General features: G+C 41.8%; 1 protein-coding gene across 1 annotated transcript in view; it reads right to left on the minus strand.

The window, feature by feature from the left end:
• poln (polymerase (DNA directed) nu) overlaps positions 1-24,165 on the minus strand; it is a 50,325-nt gene that overhangs the window by 11,394 nt on the left and 14,766 nt on the right. The window contains exons 19-21 of the mRNA XM_060875496.1: positions 11,891-11,948; positions 6,522-6,599; positions 726-837 (exon numbers count right to left, since the gene is read on the minus strand). Coding sequence (XP_060731479.1) covers positions 726-837; positions 6,522-6,599; positions 11,891-11,948 — 248 coding nt within the window. The remainder of the gene's footprint in view (positions 1-725; positions 838-6,521; positions 6,600-11,890; positions 11,949-24,165) is intronic.

Genomic DNA, 24,165 nt, shown 5'->3' on the forward strand with positions numbered 1-24,165 from the left:
TGCAATGCGTTAATGTGTTTCTTGACACGAAAGCACCTGTGCAGGATGTAATCACATTCATCGGGTTCAGCAGTTTACATAATAAAAAAGTTTTTCACTGGCTAGCTAATGATCAGAAAGGAAGAAAAACGTAGAAATGGTGACGTATTAGGAATGAGTACCTGCAGATGATAAAATGTAAGTGATAACAGGAAGTTCTTTTCCCAGTGTTCCCCATGTTGGATAATAAAGACTCTGCCAGCGCCACCTGTTGGACAGCGTGGTTTATAAAATGCTTATCCACAGAAGATTCTGCACACGTGAATGGTGGAGGGGATTTAAAGATAGTGTGACTTATTAACCATATATCTTTGACATAAACCACCAGGTTCATTACATGTGGCTTACAGTAGCATGTGAGATTTGTTTTTCTGGATAATCACATGCCATAAGAGCAGATGAGTTAGTCTTCAGTAAATCCAGGACAAACAGCAAGGAAAAAAAAAGAAAACCAGTGGGTCGTCATAGCAACAGCATTGACAGTGTCTGACGGGATGCTTAGATCATTTGCCCCGCCTACATTACAGCACGTGCCAAGAACGTGTCTGTGGTGGGACCGAGTGTGTGTTTTCTTAAAGTTGCGGGTGAGTGAGTGAGTGGACCTGTGTTTGGCAAATTGCTTTTGTATGTGAGTGAGTGAGTGAGTGAGTGTGTTTGTGAGTGTGTGTTTGTGAGTGTGTACCAACCACTGAGAGGCAAGCATGTTAAAAACGTCTGCTTTAGCGTTCTGGAAGATTCTCAAGAGCTCGGGGTCAGACGAGAGATGAGCCAAGAGACGCAACTCCATCTGACAGAAATCTACTTATTTGCAGACACATGACAGAGGGAGAGAGAGAGAGAGAGAGAGAGAGAGCGAGTTATGGTATAATGTATAGCAGATCATACAGCAAAGCCAGAAACCTGGTAACAATGTGATGGTGTGGGACATGATGGGAGGTGGGTCTAGCAAATGAGACTAGAGATCAAGAAAAAGCTATTTGTGCAGAAGTGTCTGTGTAAAATATGCATGTGTGTATTAGTTTAGCCCCCTCTTAATGAGCAGGCACAGTAATCCGTCTAGCAGGCTGATAAAAGGGAATGTTAGGGATGAGCTCATCAGTAACATCAAGGGTGTGCAAACTGCAAAAGAACTCTCTCTCACACACATACATACAAATCAGTCGAGTCAACAATTTTCACCTCAAATTCTTTTTGAAAAGTATATAGTAATTTCCGCCTCATAAAATGTATTATGTATATATTAGCTGTCCTTGTGTTTTGTTTGTGTAGTGCTGTGTGCTGAGTGACACAGCAGAGAGACAGGCGAGCGTACACAGAGAGAGAGAGAGAGAGAGAGAGAGAGAGAGAGAGAGAGAGAGAGAGAGAGAGAGAGAGAAATAATGTGAACACAGAGAGAAGGTAGTTTCTGTAACATGACCATGGGTTATTGAGCTCTTATCTGATTGCACTGGTCATGGAGACATAGACATCTGTGATTATAATGTTTGACCTAAACTGCTCATTATGAGAATGTCAATACAGACAAAATTGTAAACAGCTGAGGACATGGACTTGATAAGCACATGTGATGTACTTCATAAAGCTGCAGATTTCATTTCTTAATACTTATAATATTCTTTCATATTCTGTAAGCATTTTGTGCTCCACAGGATTAGACACCATGCGCACACTTTTACATCTTTAGGCGATTTAAAATGGGAGAAGACCAAATACCCAGAGGAAATGCTGCAGAGAGAACATACACAGAAACTGCATTCAGACAGTGAGTGTTTAGGAAAGTCAGGGTTTCCTGTCTCTAAACTGGACTCAGATTTGATGTAAGTAGTGAAGAATAACATTTCATTCCAGTGTGTAAGAGTTATATGGTAGCATGACAACCTCTTTACAGACAACTGTGTGTCAGTGCCAGAAACCACTGATTGGAGCGTGAGATGATTTACAGCTTTCTGCGATGCTGTTAACACAATGCTAACATTTAGTCTATATGCATCCTTTATTTATTAGTTACATTAGCCTTTAGTAAGGTGTAATACAAACAACAGTGATCAAACTTCAGACCCCTAAAATGTCGGATTTTTTTACCTTTGGAATAAAAGAGAAAACTGAAAATGAACAGCACATATGACTTCTCTTTAACCCTTTGTACATAGCGCTGCTCCTCTATTCCTATATGTGAGTAAATGTCATCCAGATTAAAAGCATTTATTATGTTGGCTTTGTAGAAGCCAACATTCTGTTTTCCTATTTAAGCTTAGACAAAGATTTATAAAGAGTAACTCCTCCTAGGGCTTTCGAGCCACATGCACCAAATTCGGATATTTTGTAGAGCCTGGTCTGTAGTTTGTTGTTCTTACTTTTCTAAGCGATCCGAGTACAGGTACTTCTGGTACCGGGGCTCAAATTCGCCTTTTTTCCCATAGACTCCCATTATAAATTTTAGAGGTTTAAAACTCGGCAAGCTTTCGAACTATCTACATCAAACTCGGCCAGCTCCTTTAGGGTGATACTCTGAACAAAGTTTTAAATTGGTGTACCGACTGGCCTTTCGGTTGTGCCGCAAAATATGCGAAATCAAAAAACTTTTTACAACATGGACATGTGACATATCAAAACACTCAGAACAATGAAGGGAACTTCCTCACGGGAATTCTGATGACGTCACGTGAAAATATATCAAAACACAGCCCAATGTGGGGAACTTCCTCAAGAGTATTCGGATGATGTGACATGTTCGTCTCCACTTGCCTCCAAATGTTTTGGCACCCTAGCTTTCTGTCTACTTGCCTCCAAACGTAACACTGATCCTTATGTCCACTCACCTCCAAAAAAACCTTTGCGAATACTTGCTTTGTCGTGACAAACTTTACAAATCTAGTTTTATATGAAAGCCAAATTTTTTTCTCGCGACTGTTTCTAGTCTCTTTGACAGAGAGCCTCAAAATAAAAAAAAAAATGCGCACAGTGATGACATGAGGGCCTTTTTGATCAATGTTTCATGCATATTAAATGAAATTTAAAAAATAACAATGTGAAATTTGAATATTCCTGATAACACTGGATTGTACGTGCGCATAAAACAGTACATTAGATTAGTACTGAAAAAGGCAGGATTTACTGATCAAACCTCAGATATAAAGAGTTTGCTATAAGACCTTCTGCTTCAAGATGTTCTTTATGCTGGCCAAAAATAGCTCAGTATTGATCCAAATATCAAAAGGAACTCTAAAGATGAATGAGCGTGAATCAATATTCTCCGAGGCAGGGGTGAGGTCCGTGAGCTCTGAGGTCATTAAGGCTAGTTTTTCTGTCGTTTCCATCTCCCCCTCAGACACTCAGATATATTTCAGGTCCTATTTACAGGTAGAAAAGCATATCTACTCTGGTTTCTAGATAATTCTATCAAAAAGGGTCATTTTTGCCTCAAAAACCTGCACACATAATCAATGTTTTATTAGATGAGTAAGAGGAAGAAGACCTTTGATGTCCTACTATTAAATAATTAGCTGCAGAACAAAGAGACCAAAATGTCGTCCACTGGTTTTCTATTGGCTCACGAAGCAGAGACTTGTGAATTCATAGATGAAAGTTAGAGAAAACCAAAAGAATCAGTTAGCACCCGTTCCCTTTCGGTTCCCAGGTCTTTTCCCTATTGCTCATTTGCTGTAGCAAAAGATAAAAAACAGCTACAGTTAAATTGTAGATGTGAGCACCTCTAAAAAAAAAATACCTTTAGCTTTTTAATTTCTCAGGACACACAACATATATACATATATACACTATTATATAAAAAGCCATCATGAATGAATGAATCACACTGCTAACATTTTACCATAATGAGTTTTACTGAGATGTTAGATGGGAAATTTAAAGCTGACTCAGTTAGTGATCAGTGGGTGGTTAATAAACAAATGCAATAATAAACATTGAGTTTCTATTCTATCTTTTACATATCAGTTAGTTACTGATACTGAAATTTGCCCTGCGATTAGAAGTCCATTACAATGACAACAGCTAAGTGTCTCTGAATGCTCTCCACTTTTAGCAAAAGGTGCTTAATAGCCTACTGTAGGTCACTAGTCTCTCCTGCTAACTCCTACTGACCAGGGTGAGACTTAAAAAGCACTTCCTGTCTACAGAAAAACCTTTTTTTATTCAGGGATGTTGTGAAGTGCTTTTAGTTAAATGCCTTTACAGACCACCAAAAAAACACTCCTATAAACATATCCAGAGATTCCGCCACATAAGGGCAATAGTTAAAAGAATATGGCTTACAATGATTGTCTTCACATTTACAGCATTTAGCAGACGCCCTTATCCAGAGCGACTTACTATTTTTTAATCTCATTTTTATACAACTGAGCAATTGAGGGTTAAGGGCCTCGCTCAGGGGCCCGGCAGTGGCAGCTTGGTGGACATAGGAATCGAACTCACAACCTTCCGATTGGTAGCCCAACACCTTAACCACTAGGCTACCACATCCCATTCACATGTAGATAACAGCACTAACAGCATATCTTTTTGGACTAATTTGCATTGTTTTATGGTCCAATTTTAAGAATACCTTTACAATACAACATTAGGAAAACTTTTGACTATATACAACATAGAATACGCTACTTTCTACAGAAAATATTGTTTCATAACAAAGACAGTATTGGCTATAAGAATGGCTTGTGAGCTATCAGCATCAAGGCCACGATCTACCGTGTGTGTGTAAATGTACCATGTGTGTATCCTCTCCTCCTGTTTGTTTCCTATTACCAGATGTGTCAAGACCACTACAGGCCTCACATACTATCGCTCTCACTCACACACACATGGCAAACATGCACAAAGCATACAAAAGCACAGCCACGATGCGAATAAAAAAGCGGATACTCGAAGCGCTGGTGTCCTTGATGCATCTTGTTAATGACAACAAAGAAACCAGCCCTATTTTAATGATCGCTCTGCCTCTCTCTTTTTCTCTCCATCTCTATCCTGTTCTTTGACACAGTTTTGCGGCGGGAGTCAGGGTGTCTGTACTTAGCTGTGTCAGAACACTTAGAACATTCTTTTCCCATGGTGCCTAAGAACAGCAGGTTCACTACACACACACACACACACACACACACACACACACACACACACACACACACACACACACACACACACACACACACACACACTTCAGTCCTCTGTCTACCTACCTCTCAGTTATAAACCACCCACAAATGCCCTCAATACCAGGAAGAGACACATCTAGACCAGTGCTATGTCGGAGTAAAAAAACATCTTCAGGGTTTCTCTAATCTGAAGACATCCCAGATTAATAGTTTTGAGATTACATGGCGCGCTTCACAGATTTAAGGTTCTCTGTGTCAGACACAGCTATGTTTCTTAGTAGGGTTGGTTCTTTAGCTGGAAAACTTAATTTTTTTTCTTCTGTGCTATAGAGCTGATGTGACTTGCCAAAAAGCTTCCTTCTTCCATCAAGCCCACTGCTCTCTCAAAAAAGCACTAGATAGCAAGATGCCATGCAGCGGAAAATATTTGGTGTTCTTTTAGTCTTTACCTTTTCATGCTTGTTGATCATTTTCTGACCTTCTCAGAAAGCTCTCTTCATTGCCAAATTTTCTGACCTTCTCAGAAAGCTCTCTTCATTGCCAAATTCCTCCTGATCATGTTCAGTGTGGTGCACACAATGATACCAAACAGCAGAGTGACCACTTTTCTCCATTTATATAGGTCGAATGACAGAGACTATTGAAAGCAAACAGTTAGAAATGTCACTATAACACAATTATATAATCTATCCTAGCTGCTCCAATAAATTTGTCCAGGTCTATACAGTCACTGGACCATTTATCAGATAAACCAATCACATAACTGCAAGTTGGATGCATATAATGACTGACTGTAGACCATGGAAAAGAATCAGTTATAGCCAGGCATCATTCGGGTGAACAATCATTTTCAGCAACAGACATAAAAGTGTGTGTATGCTGCTGTTACAGGTGTAGCAGATATAACTATTTCCATTACCCCAAACCAGCCAGTACATTATCTGTCCACCAATGACCTGTGGTCAGAAACCGCATTGATGAAGGGAAGAGGATGGTTAACACAAACCGCCAGTAAAAATAATAAACTAGAATCTTGATCAGCAAGTGAGGTGAGCTTCATAAAATGGATAGTTACTGCCTGATGCATAAACTGTGTACAGCTGCTCAGTGTTAGCATGGTGTGGAACCCAATTACCATAGTAACGGTGTGATTCTCATCTATGCCATCTTGGAATTTTCAGGGTTGTCATATTGTAGATGCATAAAATAGCTTTGTGAACAGAATTGTGGTTCGTACTTAAAAGATAAAGTGAAGATTGCTGTCCTGTATGCATCTTTAAAAAAATCATTTTAACCAGTGTTTTTAAAAAAGTTGAATGTAGATTTGTGATGAATCTGAGTGAGTTACCATATACTGTACTAGTTGTCACATTCTACCTGCAGAAAGGAAGGTCCAGCCCTCTCGTGCTATGAACATGGTACGCGGGTGAACAGTTATCAGCTCCGCCTCTTTCCCTGTAGCAGCCAATCACAGGAAACATGCTCTTATTTCTTAAACACACTCTTATTTCTTTACACATAAAACACACCTTTATTTCTTCTGTATAAGCAATTTCTGTAAATATTACTGCATGAACTCTACTACAAAACATTCTCTTGGATAAACACACAGCACTGAACTTCAACGGATTTTTATTTGAGCCGGTATAGAGGACACGCAAGAGCACTTATGGGTTTAGGTTTGTGTGTGAATGGATGGAGTCTAACACAACTGTCGTATGAAATCAATGCCTCTGAGGAAATGATGTAGAGCTGCTGTAAAACACAGCAAACAAAAATGCCTAAGAAAAGGCACAGAAAGGAGGAACAAAAGAGTAAATTAAAAAAAGCAGACATGAAAGTAAGTCAAAATAGATAAGACCATGAGAGTGGGAGAGGGTAACAGAGAGAGAGAGAGAGAGAGAGAGAGAGAGAGAAAGAGAGAGAGAGAAAGAGAGATATTTACTTTTTACAATACTTTATTTGCACAAGTCACATATAAAAGTGAGTGACTCAATAAGTAAGTAAGTAAGTAAGTAAATAAATAAATAATTCCACGGGCACGGTGGCTTAGTGGTTAGCACGTTCGCCTCACACCTCCAGGGTTGGGGGTTCGATTCCCACCTCCGCCTTGTGTGTGTGGAGTTTGCATGCTCGCCCTGTGCCTCGGGGGTTTCCTCCGGGTACTCCGGTTTCCTCCCCCGGTCCAAAGACATGCATTGATTGGCATCTCTGGAAAATTAAAAGTAAAAAAAAGTAAAAGTAAAGCAGCTTCCCCGACACTATCCCAAAATCCATCTCCCCCTCGCCCCGGCACTCCAAGAGGGGACCTTTACACCCGTCAAGGTCGGGAGCAATGTTCAGCTGGGGAAAGGGTTCCTCCTCTACAGGACCAGTCTCTGTATGCTGACAGTCCATCAGCCGAACATGCTCCTGTGATGTTAAGGAGGACCTCCAGCGGTGTAAGAGTTGATTGACAACGTGCAGGGACCTCAGTCCCATACGTGCTGCTAGGTTCTGTACCTTCAACAGGTCTGCTCCCGTGATGTTCAAGTCTCTGGATGACCCCTGCCCTCCTTCCACATATTGAGATCGCTCTGAGGAGTCCAGTGTAGACCGTCCCAGAAGAAATCCACAAGCATGGCCTGGATGCTTGCTACCAGGTTTGGCGGCGGATCCATGCATGCCATCTTGTGACAGAGGGACGACGAGGTGAGGTTGTTGATGACCGGCGATCGCCCCCTATAGGACATCCTTGGGACCAGCTGCTTCCACCTGCTCATCTTCCCTTCACATGTTCTACAGTGCCATCCCAATTTTTATTTAAAAACATCATTCCCCAGGTAGACACTCAAGTACTTAAAACCACCTCTTTTCCACACTAAACCTCCCAGAAGTGCAGGTTGCCCACCTCCCCACTCCTGAACTAAAATGGCTTTACTTTTTGCTCAGCAGACTTTGGAAGAAGATAAAAACTGAAAATCATTTTAAATATCATTTAAAACATTCACATCTTTCTGCGAGGCAATAATAACTACCAGGTCATCTGCATACACTGAAAGACATAGTGAAGCCTTGCTGTGTGGAATATTAAAACCAGAAATATGACATCTCAGTCTATTTAAAAGAGGTTTAATTACTAGTGAATACAAAAAGGCCTGACAGTGAACAGGCTTGTCGAATACCGCTGTACACTTTAAAAGGGGAACATAAACCACCGTTAACCTTCAGAACACTCTCAATTTCACTGTACAACACTTTGATCATGGCTATAAAACCTGGGCTGAACCCGAAGGTTTCCAGCACCTTCCACCTTAATCCCTTAAGTATTCATGTTCAAATCAGTCAAATGCCTTTTCCTGATCTAGAAAAATCAAACCAGTCTTTAAGCCCGTTAGCTGGATATGTCCAAAATGTCACAAATTAAATATACGCTAAAGTATGTCTGTTCCTGGTGAATGAGCTGCGATATTACCTTAGTCAGTCTCCAGGCTAATGCTTTTGAGAGCAGCTTGCAGTCAGTGCACAGTAGTGACACCTGGCATCAGTTCTTCCGGCCTATCAGGTCTCTCTTTTTTGGCAGGGATAGCCTCACACTGTTCCTTAAGACATCCAGCACGTCCTGCCCTATAACTGCCCAGAAAGTCTCGTAAAACTCAACAAAGAGGCCGTCTATTCCTACCTATTGTCTACCTCCGTGGCCACTTTATCAGAGAGCTTTGTCAGGTTCAGGAGGAAGTTCTCCTCCAACATCTGTCCCCCTGACCACACACTGCTGTATAGCTTCGAGTAGAAGCTTATTGTCTGCTTATGAATTTCAATGGGCTCCGTTAAGAGATCCCCGTATTCTGTTCGCAGAGCATGTATGAATCTTTTCTGTCCATTCTCTTGCTCTAAATTGAAAAAGAACTTTGAAGGAGCATCCACCTCAGTCGCGCTTTTAAAGCGTGAGCGGACCAGCGCCCCCTGTGCTGTGATGTCTAACAGGTCGCTCATTTTGAGGGCGTCAATATGCCCTCGATTTCCTGTGGCCTCCAAATGCCTGAGTACCACTATTTCTATCTCCAGAGCTTTCAGAGATCTAACAATGTCTCTTGTGACGCTGAGAGTGTACTGTTGACAAACAACTTTGACTTGAGTTTTAGTCACATCCCACCACTGCAGCAGAGTGCTAAAAGCTGCCTTCTCAGATTCCGTAAATAAATAAAATACTCTAAAATTAGCGTCTTCTAAAAGTGCAGTGTTAAAAATGCCACTTGGGCTTTACATTCTTTTTACTTATAGTATACTGTACCATACTGTGAACAGAGATGCCTACTGGAGCCAGCTAATGCTTAAAACCATAATCTTATCAGGGAAAGTGTGTTGTCTATGGCGTGAGCCCACATGTTACAGTATGTCTCTTTGTCTTATAAATAATTCTCCATATATCACTTAACTCTTGGGCCTCCATCAGCTCCCATAGACACTTATGGGAATCCACATGAGGTTCTGCATGGTTCCCATCTAAAATATAGGTTGTACGATTAAAATCTCCTCATAAAATTTATAATATCAGCAATGTTGAAGTCAGCAATCACATTGTTAAGTTTGTCTAAAAAAACATCCTCTTAACTGTACTTCTGGGAGCGTACACACAGATAAAACTAAAACCTCATTCTCAAAAAAAGCTTTCACTTTAAAAGCCTCCCATTTAAAATCTCTTCAACTGAAAAAGAACAAGGACTAAAATGGCAAGCAAACAGCATAAAAAACGACTCTGCCACTTAGTGTTGTGTTATGACTTAAAACCACCAACCCATCCCTGAGATGCACTCTTCGCTGTCTGACTCTATTTCTTCTACCTTTATTTCTACCTTTGTTTATTTCTTCCCCTGACGATTAACTTGTTATTTCCTCTTTATTGGTACTTTAAAGCTGGGCTCTTCCACCATTTCCATGTCTCCCCCTGCACTAGTGTAGTGTCTGGTGTCTGTGAGCGATGGCTCTGCACCCCTGTGTCTGTCTCTGCCAGCACAGGCAGCTCCAGCACTGCACCAGAATCCACTGAGAAGGGCTAATCTGAGGCCGGTTCGGCCGAGCAAGGCTTTTCCGGGCCTGGTTTAGCCAAGCGAGGCTTTTCTCGATCCAGTTCATCTTCGCAGGGCTTTTCCAGGGTTTTTGTAACTCCAGTGGACTTCTGGGCTGCAGCCAGGCTGGGCTTGGGGCTCAGTCTCCTTCAGCTCTGGTGCAGCAGCAATTCCGGGACCCTCAACAGCCGGCCGAACTGGCTCAGCTGCTTCTTGCCCCGATTGCTCAGAAACACCAGGGTCACTCTACCTGAACAAGATGCCCTGTTTTACCACAGTGAAAACATTTCATGTCTGCATCTAAAGATACAAAGATGCTGTAATCAAAAATATTGATAATTAATTTAAAAACAGCATTTAGCTAAAAGCCACTTTCCTAAAAGACACCAGGTGTTAACAAGTACAGCCAAGGGGGATTTTTTTAATGTGGGAGACCATTCTCTCATACCGAGAAAGCTCTTTGATTATAATCTCGTCAGGAATAAAAGGAGGGACGTTACACAGCATAATCTTTTTAATTGGGGAACTTACAGGAGAAACCAATTTAAGTTCGTTATTCACCACTATGCCTTTCTGACTCTGTTTAAGCATTTTTACAACAATGTTCTCGTGCTCCACCATGTTACTGACCGCAAAAACACACACTGTGCCGGCGAGTTAAACTTTCACGCGGTTTTGTGTTCGGCACCGCCATGCTCCTCTACCATGCTGCTCTCTCTCACACACACTCACATGCAAGCACGTGCCTACACTCACACGCACGAACACACTGTTACTTGCTCACACACACATGCTCACACGACAAAATTAATTAATCCGAGATGTTAAACGAAATAAACTGCATTAAATGCCAAAAAGATTGGCAAGACACCAACCGCTGTCACATGCTCAACACGCCACCCTCACTTTTCCACTGCATATCACGAGAATGAGAGAGAGAGAGAGAGAGAGAGAGAGAGGGGGAAAAACAGAGTAGTGTAGGAGTCTCTGGGGGAGTATTAAAGTGCACCCATGGCTGTAAGCGGCTTCAGAACATCACACAGATAGAGAGAATTGTGCTGTATCACAATCTAAATCTTCACCTGCCAAGAGACCGAGGACCGTGTTTACTTCTTAAGACTTGATTTACATGTCGCAGATCTACACTGCATTTTTTTAACCTTTACAGACCATGCTTTACAGACCACTCCCAGCTACGACATCATGTATAATACAATACTTGTATTGCATCATTCAGCTATTTCATCACATTATTTTATCACAGCATTATATTAAGATTTAGAATTCAGAGTGGCTGCTCGCTAATAAATGGATCAAAAATGTGTTTTTTACCAAAAAAAAAAAAAAAAACATTGTAACTTTTCTGATTTTTAGAAACAGGATTTATAGCATGTCTATAGATTCTATAACTAAAGTGCTATAACACTGAACTATAGTGTTTAAAAAAAAAAGGAATTAAAATAAAAAATCTTTAAATATGTTCTAAAAGACACAAGTAGCCGGTGAATGTTTGTAAGAAGAGCTGTGATATGATCTGTCTGGATGTGCTGACAGTCACATTAGAAATTCTCTGTGAGTTGCTTGTCGTAACATTTCTAGCTGTCGGCACAGTGGAGAACGTCCCTGACCCTTATAGCTTACACAGATGAGAGTACGCTGTCTGCAGACAACGTCTCTTACGCTTCCAACGCTATTTACCTGCTGAATGTGCTTGCTTTGAGATCTGTACCGGCTGCCTGGGAAGAGCCTGAAAATTCTGCAAAACATATCGAGACAGAATGAGACAGACACATTTATCCTTTTCCTTACTTTTAGTAATGTAGGAAACTCAAATAAGGTCTTTCAAAACCACTAAAGTGTACGGCTAAACCGGAGCAAACGGACTGACCCTGGAATGAATGAAAGAATAATGAAAGGTTGAGAGGTTCTAAAGAAAAGGTCACAGCCTGCACCATATGGGAAATGTTCCTTTTTTTTTCTTTTTTAAAATTCTGACAGCTTATTATCGATCGAGTTTAAGAGAGCAAAAAAGTTAAGGTTACTTAGAAAGTCTAAAATAATCAGTAACGTGGCATGAGAAAGTTATTTATATATATATTTATATTTATGAGAGAGAAAAAGTGTGTGTGTAAAGAGGATGTGTAGCTTTGATGAAGGTCACCTCTGCACTCACTCTAGCATTTCATTAAGGCATTAAACCCGCATGCTGAGAGAGAAATGATACTTAATACAGAATGATGCTTAAAGGCTGAACTCTCTCTCTCTCTCTCTCTCTCTCTCTCTCTCTCTCTCTTTCTCTCACACACACACACAATTCACCTTGTTATCTACGATGTAATAATTTGTATTTAGCCTGAATGCTCTTTGCACATGCAGTATATTTAGTCAGCTTTAAGGTTCCAGTGGGCTGCAGCTGTTACAGTATTGTGTTTAATGTGTTCTCTGGTCTGTGACAGGAACCGTAGTGGGACACAGCGTGAAAGTGGAAGTCATGCTGAAAGCGTCTCGGGTCGGTGAGTGCGGTGACGCCGTACACTGCGGCATGGTGCTGAGACACTGCTGTTAGAGACAATATATTATTGCTAAGATGCACTGAGGGACATTTTTGGATGAGCAATGCTTGTTATTGCTGGTTTATTCGCATACAGAGCAAGAGAGACAGGTTAGTGAATGCTGAGCAGACTATGCTAATTAATGTTAGCTAGCTTGTCAATCCCCCATGCTGAGGTCACTGAGGTAGTTGAGAAGCTCCTCAGAGGCAAGGCACCGGGGGTGGATGAGATCCGCCCTGAGTACCTCAAGTCTCTGGATGTTGTGGGGCTGTCTTGGGTGACACACCTCTGCAACGTCGTGTGGCGGCTGGGGACAGTGCCTCTGGACTGGCAGACTGGGGTGGTGGTCCCTCTGTTTAAGAAGGGGGACCGGAGGGTGTGTTCCAACTACAGGGGGATCACACTCCTCAGCCTCCCCGGAAAAGTCTATGCCAGGGTACTGGAGAGGAGAATTCGGCCGATAGTCGAACCTCGGATTCAGGAGGAACAATGCGGGTTTCGTCCCGGTCGTGGAACACTGGACCATCTCTATACCCTCGCCAGGTTGCTGGAGGGTTCATGGGAGTTTGCCCAACCAGTCCACATGTGCTTTGTGGATCTGGAGAAGGCATTCGACTGTGTCCCTCGTGGTGACCTGTGGGGGGTGCTCTGGGAATATGGGGTCCGGGGCCCTCTGCTAAGGGCTGTCCGGTCCCTATATGACCGGAGCAGGAGTTTGGTTCGCATTGCCGGCAGTAAGTCAGACTTGTTCCCGGTGCATGTTGGACTCCGGCAGGGCTACCCTTTGTCACCGGTCCTGTTCATTATCTATATGGACAGGATTTCTAGGCGCAGTTGAGGGCCGGAGGGAGTCCGGTTTGGGGACCACGGGATTTCGTCTCTGCTTTTTGCAGATGATGTTGTCCTGTTGGCTTCCTCAAATCAGGACCTTCAGCATGCACTGGGACGGATTGCAGCCGAGTGTGAAGCGGCGGGGATGAGAATCAGCACTTCCAAGTCCGAGGCCATGGTTGTCAACCGGAAAAGGGTGGCTTGCCCCCTTCAGGTTGGTGGAGAGCTCCTGCCTCAAGTGGAGGAGTTTAAGTATCTTGGGGTCTTGTTCACGAGTGAGGGAAGGATGGTGCGGGAGATCGACAGGCGGATCGGTGTATCTTCTGCAGTGATGCGGTTGATATACCGGTCTGTTGAGGTGAAGAAAGAGCTGAGCCACAAGACGAAGCTCTCTCGATCTACGTTCCTACCCTCACCTATGGTCATGAGCTTTGGGTCATGACCGAAAGGACAAGATCCCGGAAATGAGTTTCCTCCGCAGGGTGGCTGGGCGCTCCCTTAGAGATAGGGTGAGGAGCTCGGTCACTCGGGAGGAGCTCAGAGTAGAGCTCGAGAGGGGTCAGCTGAGGTGGCTCGGGCATCTGTTCCGGATGCCTCCTGGACGCCTCCCTGGGGAGGTGTTCCGGACATGTCCAACCGGGAGGAGGCCCCGGGGAAGACCTAGGACACGCTGGAAGGACTATGTCTCTCGGCTGGCCTGAGAACGCCTCGGTATTCCCCCGGAAGAGCTAGAGGAAGTGTCAGGGGAGAAGGAAGTCTGGGCGTCCCTGCTTAGACTGCTGCCCCCGCGACCCGGCCCCGGGTAAGCGGTAGAAAATGGATGGATGGATGTTAGCTAGCTCTGGATCCGTAATATTAAAACAGTAATAGAGAAGAATGACACACACACACACACACACACACACACACACACACACACACACAGTGTCAGGGAAATGAAACCGAAAGGCTAAAGTCAGCACAAATTAGGAGACAAGTGTCTAGCTCTCAACATCGCTAAACACGGCTTCTCGTCAGGCAAATAAATGTTAATTATGATGGTGCTGATCTCATTTTTTCCCACCGTATATCATTCAAAATGATTATTTATGAACATATAATGTCTATATAATATAGAACATCTAATATATAATGTATTAAGCCCCAGAGTTCCATATTTACATTATGACAGCTGTGAGAAATTATGAAACAATATGAGAAATTTGACACTGGCACTTAGTGATCTATGATAGATGGATAGAGCTACACACGGTCATTATTTCTTCATTAATTTCCACATGCCATTCTGGGAGGCAGATACTGAGCTGTCCGGGTGTTATAGATTTAAAGCTCTCAGCAGTTATCTGGTTCCCCGAGTGGCCAGATCTACAGCAATACAACACTACTTCTCCGAAAGAAAATGCCCAGAGATGGAGATAAAACTACAGATGATAATGCTGTGTGTGACTCAGCACTTTTCTCTGCTTTCATTCTAAAGCAGCTTAGCTGTTCACCAAATCCAGGTTTTCACCAATGGACAGACAGACAGACAGACAGACAGACAGACAGACAAACACATGTTTCAACACCCACACTTGATCTGGGGACTAAAGTCAAACCATGCAGTTTTCAAAACCTGGTTCGAAATATCCCCTGGCACTTAAAGGAGATTTGGGAACACGCAGGCTCTGACAGCAAGCCATTTTAGGAGGATGTATAGCCTATATTTTCTTCAGAGTATTTGGATCATGCACACACTTGCACTGCATACAGCACAGTACATCCAGTACTATGCTGTTTAATTATTCAGCAGCAAGAAAGAGAAAAAAGCGAGACGTGAGGACATGAAAGTGTGATTGATGTTTGCATAAAATCTCTTATATTGTCAGTATTTATCATGTTGTCATTGAGCTCAAAGAGAGAGAGAGAGAGAGGTTGTGAGGAAAGGTCGCTATATTTGTCCACACATATAGTTTAAAGGCATGGCAGAGTGGTTGCTGTGAGAGCTACTGTATCGCTGCCTTATAGCTGCAGACTCTCCGATGATCCTTCATTCATGTTACTGTCTGTGTGAAGTTTCTGTGTTCATATGGGCTTCCTAGAGATTCTCCAAGTCTCTAAACATGCCTGTGTGTGTGTGTGTGTGTGTGTGTGTGTGAGTGCCGCAACCTGTGATGGACTGATGTTCAATCAAGACATAATGTGGCCTCCAGCCCAGTGTTTCCAGGATAAGGCTCTGATTATGACGGTTACTGAAAGTGAGAGTCTTTTGTTTAGTTCAGGTCAGCGATGGTATGTTCTTCTGTATATTTAATTGGCATGGTGTAACATACTAGTAGTAGCAGCAGGGCTAATAATGCAATGCGTTTACTGCAGCCAAAGGGATTACAGTGCAGAAATAGAGGCTGCTGTAGTGTGATTAAGAGTCCAGAGGGAGGAGGCTGCAAAATCCAACCTAGATTTTTGATGCGTCGCAGCCGTTAGGTGAATAACCGGAATAAGAAACTTGGTTGGTTAAAAAGGGAAAAAGACAGTAAGTTTTTTCAGTAAGCCTCTCATGATATAAAGTGTCTAACAGTGAAACCGTAACAACGTGGTGTCATAGTAAAAAGTTCTGACAACAGGGAGCAATCAGAGGTAACTGCAGAGTCTAAGCAAAATCACTCACACGCACACACGCACACACACACACACGCACACACACTAATGTGCTGCACATGGTGGGGTGGGCGAAGGGGGGAATGTTGCCAAGGTGACAGAAGGATGGACTCCACCCTGCGGGCTTCTCCTCCAAAGCATATGCTACACAAGAAACACCATCAACGTGTATACAAGTGTACACACACACACACACACACGCACACAAGTGTATCCATATGGATGAAATTCAATATGAATGAACTTTTATGCAGCAATGTGAGTTTGGTTTGTAAATGTTGAAGAACTTCACTTTTCAAATGTGTATAAATTCTCATAATATTTACACATTTACAAAAAAAAAAAAAGATTGTAAATGTGTAAGAAATATTTACAAATTTACAATAATCTAATTATAGTTTTTATTTATCTTAGGCATGCGCTTCTTCAAACGTTTGTTGTCTGATAAGGAAGCAGACTAAATGCATGTGATTTATGATGTTTATTTTCTAAAGCATGGATCGATTCTCGAATCTTATAGAAAAAAAAACTAACACCGCATGTTTCCTATTTTTGCGTTACACTGAGGGTAAACTCCTGAATGAGGCTGTCATTCGCCAGTAAAACAACACGAATGTTCTCAGCTACATACAGTATGTGTGTGTTTCTGTGAGGACGTAAAAGCGTGAGTGTGGTGACAGTTTGGCGCAGGGTGACGCTGTCTGCCTCACTGTGGTAACTCAGACAGATGACTGGGGCAGAAATAGAGAAGCTTGGGTCAGCTCTCTGTGTAACTGCTGACACACACACACACAAAATCAATAGACATCAGTCTCACACCTTTTCCTCAGCGTTCAAAGCATTACTATTTCTGTGTCTCTGCTAGTTAATCAAACTGGATTGTGATCAAATGATAACACACTGCTCATGAATTCTGAACTAATCTGATTGGTCAACAGCATCTCTGACAATAGTGTTGGCTGTAAATTAGTCTAATATGCTTTTGTTTCCACGACTTGTTTGAACGACTTGTTCACAATCTAAGCTTAATAACACACACTATATTGCTATATAACAACAAAAAATTCTAATCTTTGCTCCAGTGAAGCGTTCTGTAAGGAGAAGGTTATTTAACATGGACTTCAGTCAGTTTCAGCACTGTGAGATAATGTGGTCCTTTTGAGCGGCAAGTCTTCATGACTGATGAGTTTGCACTTTGTGGTTTCTCAGTTATGTGGCAAACTGCATTTCTGGTCTTATTAAAGAAACATTTTCTTCAAGAGAAAAAAACAGAGAGGCTGCTGATGGCATCGGAGCTACTTCTTCAATCCTGATGTTCTACCCCTGGTTTGAGTCTCATCTCCCGGTGGCCACCCTGCCGGGGATTGATCTGCGTGGTCAGCCAGTGTCTCATGGGATTGTTGTGGATGGAGCCGCCCGGAGACTCTCATGTCTTTTTTAAACCATTGTTGCATCAGTCAGCTGCTTGGTCTGGTCTTTATCAGCAATCAGGTCTGCGCTAAACCCATTAGTTCCTCAGGAGCTCTCGGTTGCACTATTATAAACTGTTGTAGAAATGACATTATTTACATTGACATTATTTCCTGTCTAGTGTCACCTAAATGAGGATGGGTTCCTTCTGATTCTGGTTCCTCTCAAGGTTTCTTTCTCATAACATCTCAGGGAGTTTTTCCTTGCTGTCGTCACTTCCGGCTTGTTCATTAGGGATAGATGTTAGAGATAAATATATATCTTATATCTTATAATATCTTATATATCTTATAATATATATCTTAAGAAGAAAATTAAAATATAAAAAAAATAAAATATATATATATATATATATATATATATATATATATATATAAAATATATATATTTCTCTTGTTTCTACACTTTAAAGCTGCTTTGAGACAATGTGAATTGTTAAAAGTGCCATACACTCACTCACTCACTCATTTTCTACCGCTTATCCGAACTACCTCGGGTCACGGGGAGCCTGTGCCTATCTCAGGCGTCATCGGGCATCAAGGCAGGATACACCCTGGACGGAGTGCCAACCCATCGCAGGGCACACACATACACTCTCATTCACTCACGCAATCACACACTACGGACAATTTTCCAAAGATGCCAATCAACCTACCATGCATGTCTTTGGACCAGGGGAGGAAACCGGAGTACCCGGAGGAAACCCCCGAGGCACGGGGAGAACATGCAAACTCCACACACACAAGGCGGAGGCGGGAATCAAACCCCCAACCCTGGAGGTGTGAGGCGAACGTGCTAACCACTAAGCCACCGTGCCCCCCAAGCGCCATACAAATAAATAAAATTGAAAAATAGAACATCTATAATGATTGATAATGTACCAAAAACTAAACGTAGATGTTAATAAGTGCATAGATGTTTAGCTAAAAAGGTAGGTCTGTACATGTTTCTGTTAGAACAGAGGTACTGGATCTGTGATCTTAAATCTTTCAGTTGAGAGCTTTACTAACAGATTCAAGTATTCCAGTGGCATTCTCTGTTCATTTGCTATCAGATTCAGAGCATGTGCCTCTCCACACAGGCAGTCCTTTATGTACAGGAAACCCTGCACTGTTTATGCCCATCACTGCTCATTCTGCCGCCTGCTGGATGTTTTTGGTCGCTGCAAGATACTAAAATGGAGCCTCACACTGCCTCAGTGTCCTGGACTGGGTCCAAATCATTATCTCTCTCTCACAGACACCCACACACAGAGCTCGGTAATAGAGCTGATCCAAGAGCTGATTCCCTGCATATATATGAACGAGTGAAATGGTGAAATGGAAGTAGAGATGTAAGAGGTAACTGGATTTAAAGGAAATACTCCAGGATGTCCATGTATGTGTGATTAACACACAAGACTTTCAACAGGAGAAGAATTCCCATCATACCACCCCCAGTGCATTACAGTAAAAAGCAACTCTTAGTTATCGATTCTTTACTTTAGTTTCCTTTGGAGAACCCGAGGCACTGCTGCTTTTACTTTGAGCTACGCTAACTACACTCCAAACCGCGAACACTACCGTGAGAAAAATAATCCCATCTCTCGAAACGCAAGCCATACACAGTTAAAGCTTAATTCACTAATGCCACTGACATAAGAATTCATTTCAAATTCTACAAAAGTTCACCAGCTGCCCATCAGTAAGTAAACAGGTCTCCTCAGTACAGGGAAACGTGATGGATTTCTAGCCTAAGGTCATTACACGTTACAAATGCACCTGAAGATTAGGATGGAAAAAAAAAAAACACTGGGTTATTCCTTGAATCATTAAAGAGGTTGTCTTGGAATTGGGGTATGAAAGGCACACAGCTAAGCACCTCGACTCATGGTAACATGCTTTTGGTGAAGGATTTCTAAGCAAACTCAAAGCTGATAGATTTGTTGTAGCAGATAGCAGTTCACATACCTAAAATCTGGGTTCATGAGTAAAATAAGTCTCCGCTTATGAGTTGAGCTTGACTTTAGTGTGCTCACACATTTGCTGGATCTAGTATCACTGCAATCAAAAACAAATTCAGATGTATTTCATTTAGAGCTACAAACACTGTATTGTCGATGGCGAGTCATAAAACAGAAATAAATCATGTTTGCTGTGTTTATGTGAGTCTATTTTCTGCATAAGCCCGTATCACGCTGCATAATGAATTTTCTCTATCGCAGGTCTAATGGTAGAGTGATGGAGTCCATTTAATCACACGATTTGTTAGAAAAGTGTTAGTGTTTTTAGAATATTGGAATCGACTGGGATCGCAACAAGTCTGTTCATTATAGCAGTAAAGCTGTTCAGATAAAACTGGATCTGTGTTACCTGCAAACTGCATTAAACACAGAAAGCCTTAGACGAGAGGTTATGCTCTAATTAAATGATCTATAGCAGTCATCTATCTCACCTACAGAGCCATAATCTGAGTTCAATCATCCAAAAGAAAATCCAGCCTTAAACACACAAAGACACGGTGAAAACAGTGGTGCCGTGTCATAGACCTTCCCCTCGTCTCAGAGACGAAAGGAGTGTATCGACGTCCCTGCTGCTGTCTTTGATCAAAATAACACCTTCCTTTTCCCGACACATTTCAAACCTAATTACCCACTCGCTGCACTCTCTCGCTAGCTAAGCTGTCTCTATGGCAACGGCACCCCTCAATCCTCCTGGCAATGGGTGAGCTCCACTGCCATCCCATAGTCGCATCCGGTTGGCATGACAACAGCGTAACCTGCTGCATGAGCTTTTTTCTGTGGGTGCATTAGAGAGGCGTCTGATTTCAACACACACTCACACACACACACACACACACACAATATAAATGATCAAACAATTCACTTGTCAAAGACATTTTCATTTAAACAATGTTTTCAGTTTGGCTACGCAGAACAAAGATGCCCAAGTTATCAGCACGGAGATTCCATCAATAAACTGGATTGCTGGACATTTCTGTTATTTCTAAATCCAATTTGCTCACATTTACTGACACACTTATTTATGCTGGTTGTTGTAATAACATTACGTACATAGTCTAGAGCAACATGTAAAAGCTAGTTAACCCAAAAAACTGAAAAGGCAGCAGAAAGGATTTGTTTTTGCTGCCGTTGCGAGTGATGCCGGTTTTCATACATGATGCTGCAAACTGCACCCTAAATGGCACCCAAACACAATAAACAAAAAAACCAGCTTGTCCAAATTCGTGAAACTTTGAAGCTGTAACTGTGCACTATGAATAAAAAGATAAAATGCTATCTGAATCTATTTGAGTTGCAAAGCCAGTTCATTTGTTTTTGCTATAGACTGAAGATATTTGGGTTTGAATATGGCAACACGAGCAGAGTGTGTCGAATTTCAGAGATTTCTATTTCTATTTCCATATAGGCCCATTTTAACTCAGCCCGTTCAATACTCATGTGACTCATGCTTTCTTGCTCCCCAGGTGTTTCCTGTCAGGTTGAAAACTGTAATCTTTGTTTCAGCCTTCGGTTTCACCAGTGATGAGTGCATTTATTCTTAAAAAGGTTAAACCAACATGAAAGATCAGAAAGTTGTCTATAAGAGAAAGAGGGAAAATGAATCAGAGACACTAAACAAACAGTGGGCATAGCCAAAACAAATTGTAGTATATCCTGAAAAAAGAAATCAGCTGTAAGTGTTGAAATGCCAGGCTAGAGTTCAAAAGGAAATACAGAGAAGATGAACCTGTACTAAAGTAATCAATAGTGTTGAGGAAAACAATTAATCTGCAAAAACATGATCCGAATCGTACAAGCTGTTCTGTGGAACATGATGAAGGTTGTATCATGACTCGGGCTTGTATGGCTGCTTCTGGAAGAGGCTCGCTAACCATTATTGATGACTACTGCAAGATGGTAGCAGCAGAATGAATTCAGATGTTTACAGGAACTTTCTGTCTGCCAATTTATTCAAACAAATTACTCCAGAGGAATTTCTTCATGTAGCAAGACAATGAGCCAAAAGACTGGCCAAATCGATCACGAGAACTTAATTCGACTCAACACGCATTTTGCTTCCTGAAGGTGAGACTGAAGGGAGAAACTCCTCAAAACAAAGAGAAAGCATCGCAAAAGAAACCGACAATTTGCTGATGTAACCTTGGTGAGTTGCAGGCTGGATGCAGATGTTGCAAACAGGGAATATACAAGCAAATATTAAGATTTATTTACCTTCATTTTCTTCAACACTGAATTTTGATACAAAAAGGTTCTGTTTTATGTTGTTTACTACGTCTAGATGTAAAACTCTCCAAAACACGTCTCATAATCCATATTTAGATCTCGAACCTGGATTTTCGATGGATAGCAAAGACAATCAAATGGCTACTGTAAATGGAATGGAAATCAACTGTTACTTCAAGTGAAATGTTAATAAGGCATGTAAAAGCCTTCATTGCTACCTCTAAAGGCTTTCTGTGTCAGAAAGATCCACATACACCATACTTACCTTTCACAGACTATTTCATTTGCTTACTTACTCATTAGCATGCTGTTGCCATTTCTGTCTCCTCCTGCAATTAAAGCTCATCTGCTGTTGTTTGCGCTGCTCAACAGAACACAAAGCACAGCACTGCACCACGAAACCAAATGAAACAGCGGTGGCTGTTGTTTTATTACTAATCAAATCCGACACAGTGAATAAATCATGACTGATGTACTCATGCAGAGTAAAAGGACCTGCAGAAACTAAAGCACCTCATTGACTTTGAATAGAGGCCTGATACAGAGTGTGTTGTCCTGCTTTAACTGTGGCAGTAAACCTGGTAAAATCTGTGGTTTTTTGAGACTCTAACAGCTTTGCTCTGTTACAGTGTGAGCTGGACTAAAACCTACATGCTCTGTAATTACAAGCTAAACGTAATGAATACAGAGACCAAGCACTTTGATTGACTGCAACATTACTAATATGATATTGGCAGAAGGTGGCGGGGCTTCGAGGGGTGTTGGTTATTTCAGAGAGTTCAAAACACTTAGATAATTGTGAATTGTTCCAAATTCGCATTTTTATTGGCGCAAATGCGGTTTCTGGTTTCCAGGTTTCCCATACAGTCTTGCAGAGATGGGGGACTCGAGTCATATGACTTGACTCGAGTCAGACTTAAGTCGCAAATTTGAGACTTGCTTGACAAATATTAAAAAAGACTTGACTTGACTTTGACTTGACATTCATGACTTGAGACTCGACTCGGACTTGAGTTAAATGATTCAGAGATGGGGGACCCGACTTGACTCGAGTCAGACTTAAGTCGCAAATTTGAGACTTGAGACTTGCTTGACAAATATTAAAAAAAGACTTGACTTTGACTTGACATTCATGACTTGAGACTTGACTCGGACTTGAGTTAAATGATTCAGAGATGGGGGACCCGACTTGACTCGAGTCAGACTTAAGTCGCAAATTTGAGACTTGAGACTTGCTTGACAAATATTAAAAAAGACTCGACTTTTCTTTGACTTGACATTCATGACTTGAGACTCGACTCGGACTTGAGTTAAATGATTCAGAGATGGGGGACCTGACTTGACTCGAGTCAGACTTAAGTCGCAAATTTGAGACTTGAGACTTGCTTGACAAATATTAAAAAAAGACTCGACTTGACTTTGCTTGACATTCATGACTTGAGACTTACTTGTGACTTGCACATGTATGACTTACTCCCACCTCTGCAGTCTTGTTGTGCAATGTCTAATACACTCATGTACTCCTACTACACAATTCTGATAACAGACAGACCTCGGTGTGTAGCTGACTGCAGAGAGCTTCACTATTATAGTGCTGATGATACAGACAGCGATTCAGAGATGTCTACCTAATGCGTTCGGGAGCTGACAGCGTGAAAAGGACTGTGCTGACTTTACAGCTTCAGAAAAGCAGAGTAAAGAGCTTTCGAGAGAAAAGGTTGTAACTCTGGGCAAGTAAGTGTGTGTGAGGATGTAATGGGATGAGTGTGTAATACAAAGATCAGATTTTTTCTGAAATGATCTGAGATGAGAGCTTATCAAGTGACAGCAGTGACAGCCAGACAGACTCGTTTTATAAGAAATACATTTTTTTTTTTAGTGATGGTTCATAGAAACAGATCATAGAAACATTGTGTAAAATAAAGTAGAAGAATTTCCAGTGTAGCTCAATTCTGAGCATGTAGCCGAACGTTATTAGGTCCTGCGGATGACCCGCACTACAGAATAACTAGCACAGATAAACACCACACAAAGCTTTGCCCCAAGCCACATAACTAAATTAGACTGACAAAGTTGAGCAATAACTCCACTTACACCTAATTATCATCATTATTACACATCACTTCTGAATTCCCCATATGCCGAGACCTGCCAGAGTAGTGAATAATTTTCATTTCAAATTTCCTTTAGTTTCCAGCAGCACAGAGTGTGTTATTCACCCAGTCACTTGCCACAATGTTAAATGTTAAATGAATTGT

The sequence above is a fragment of the Tachysurus vachellii genome, chromosome 7, assembly GCF_030014155.1.
Source record: "Tachysurus vachellii isolate PV-2020 chromosome 7, HZAU_Pvac_v1, whole genome shotgun sequence".
NCBI lineage: Eukaryota > Metazoa > Chordata > Actinopteri > Siluriformes > Bagridae > Tachysurus > Tachysurus vachellii.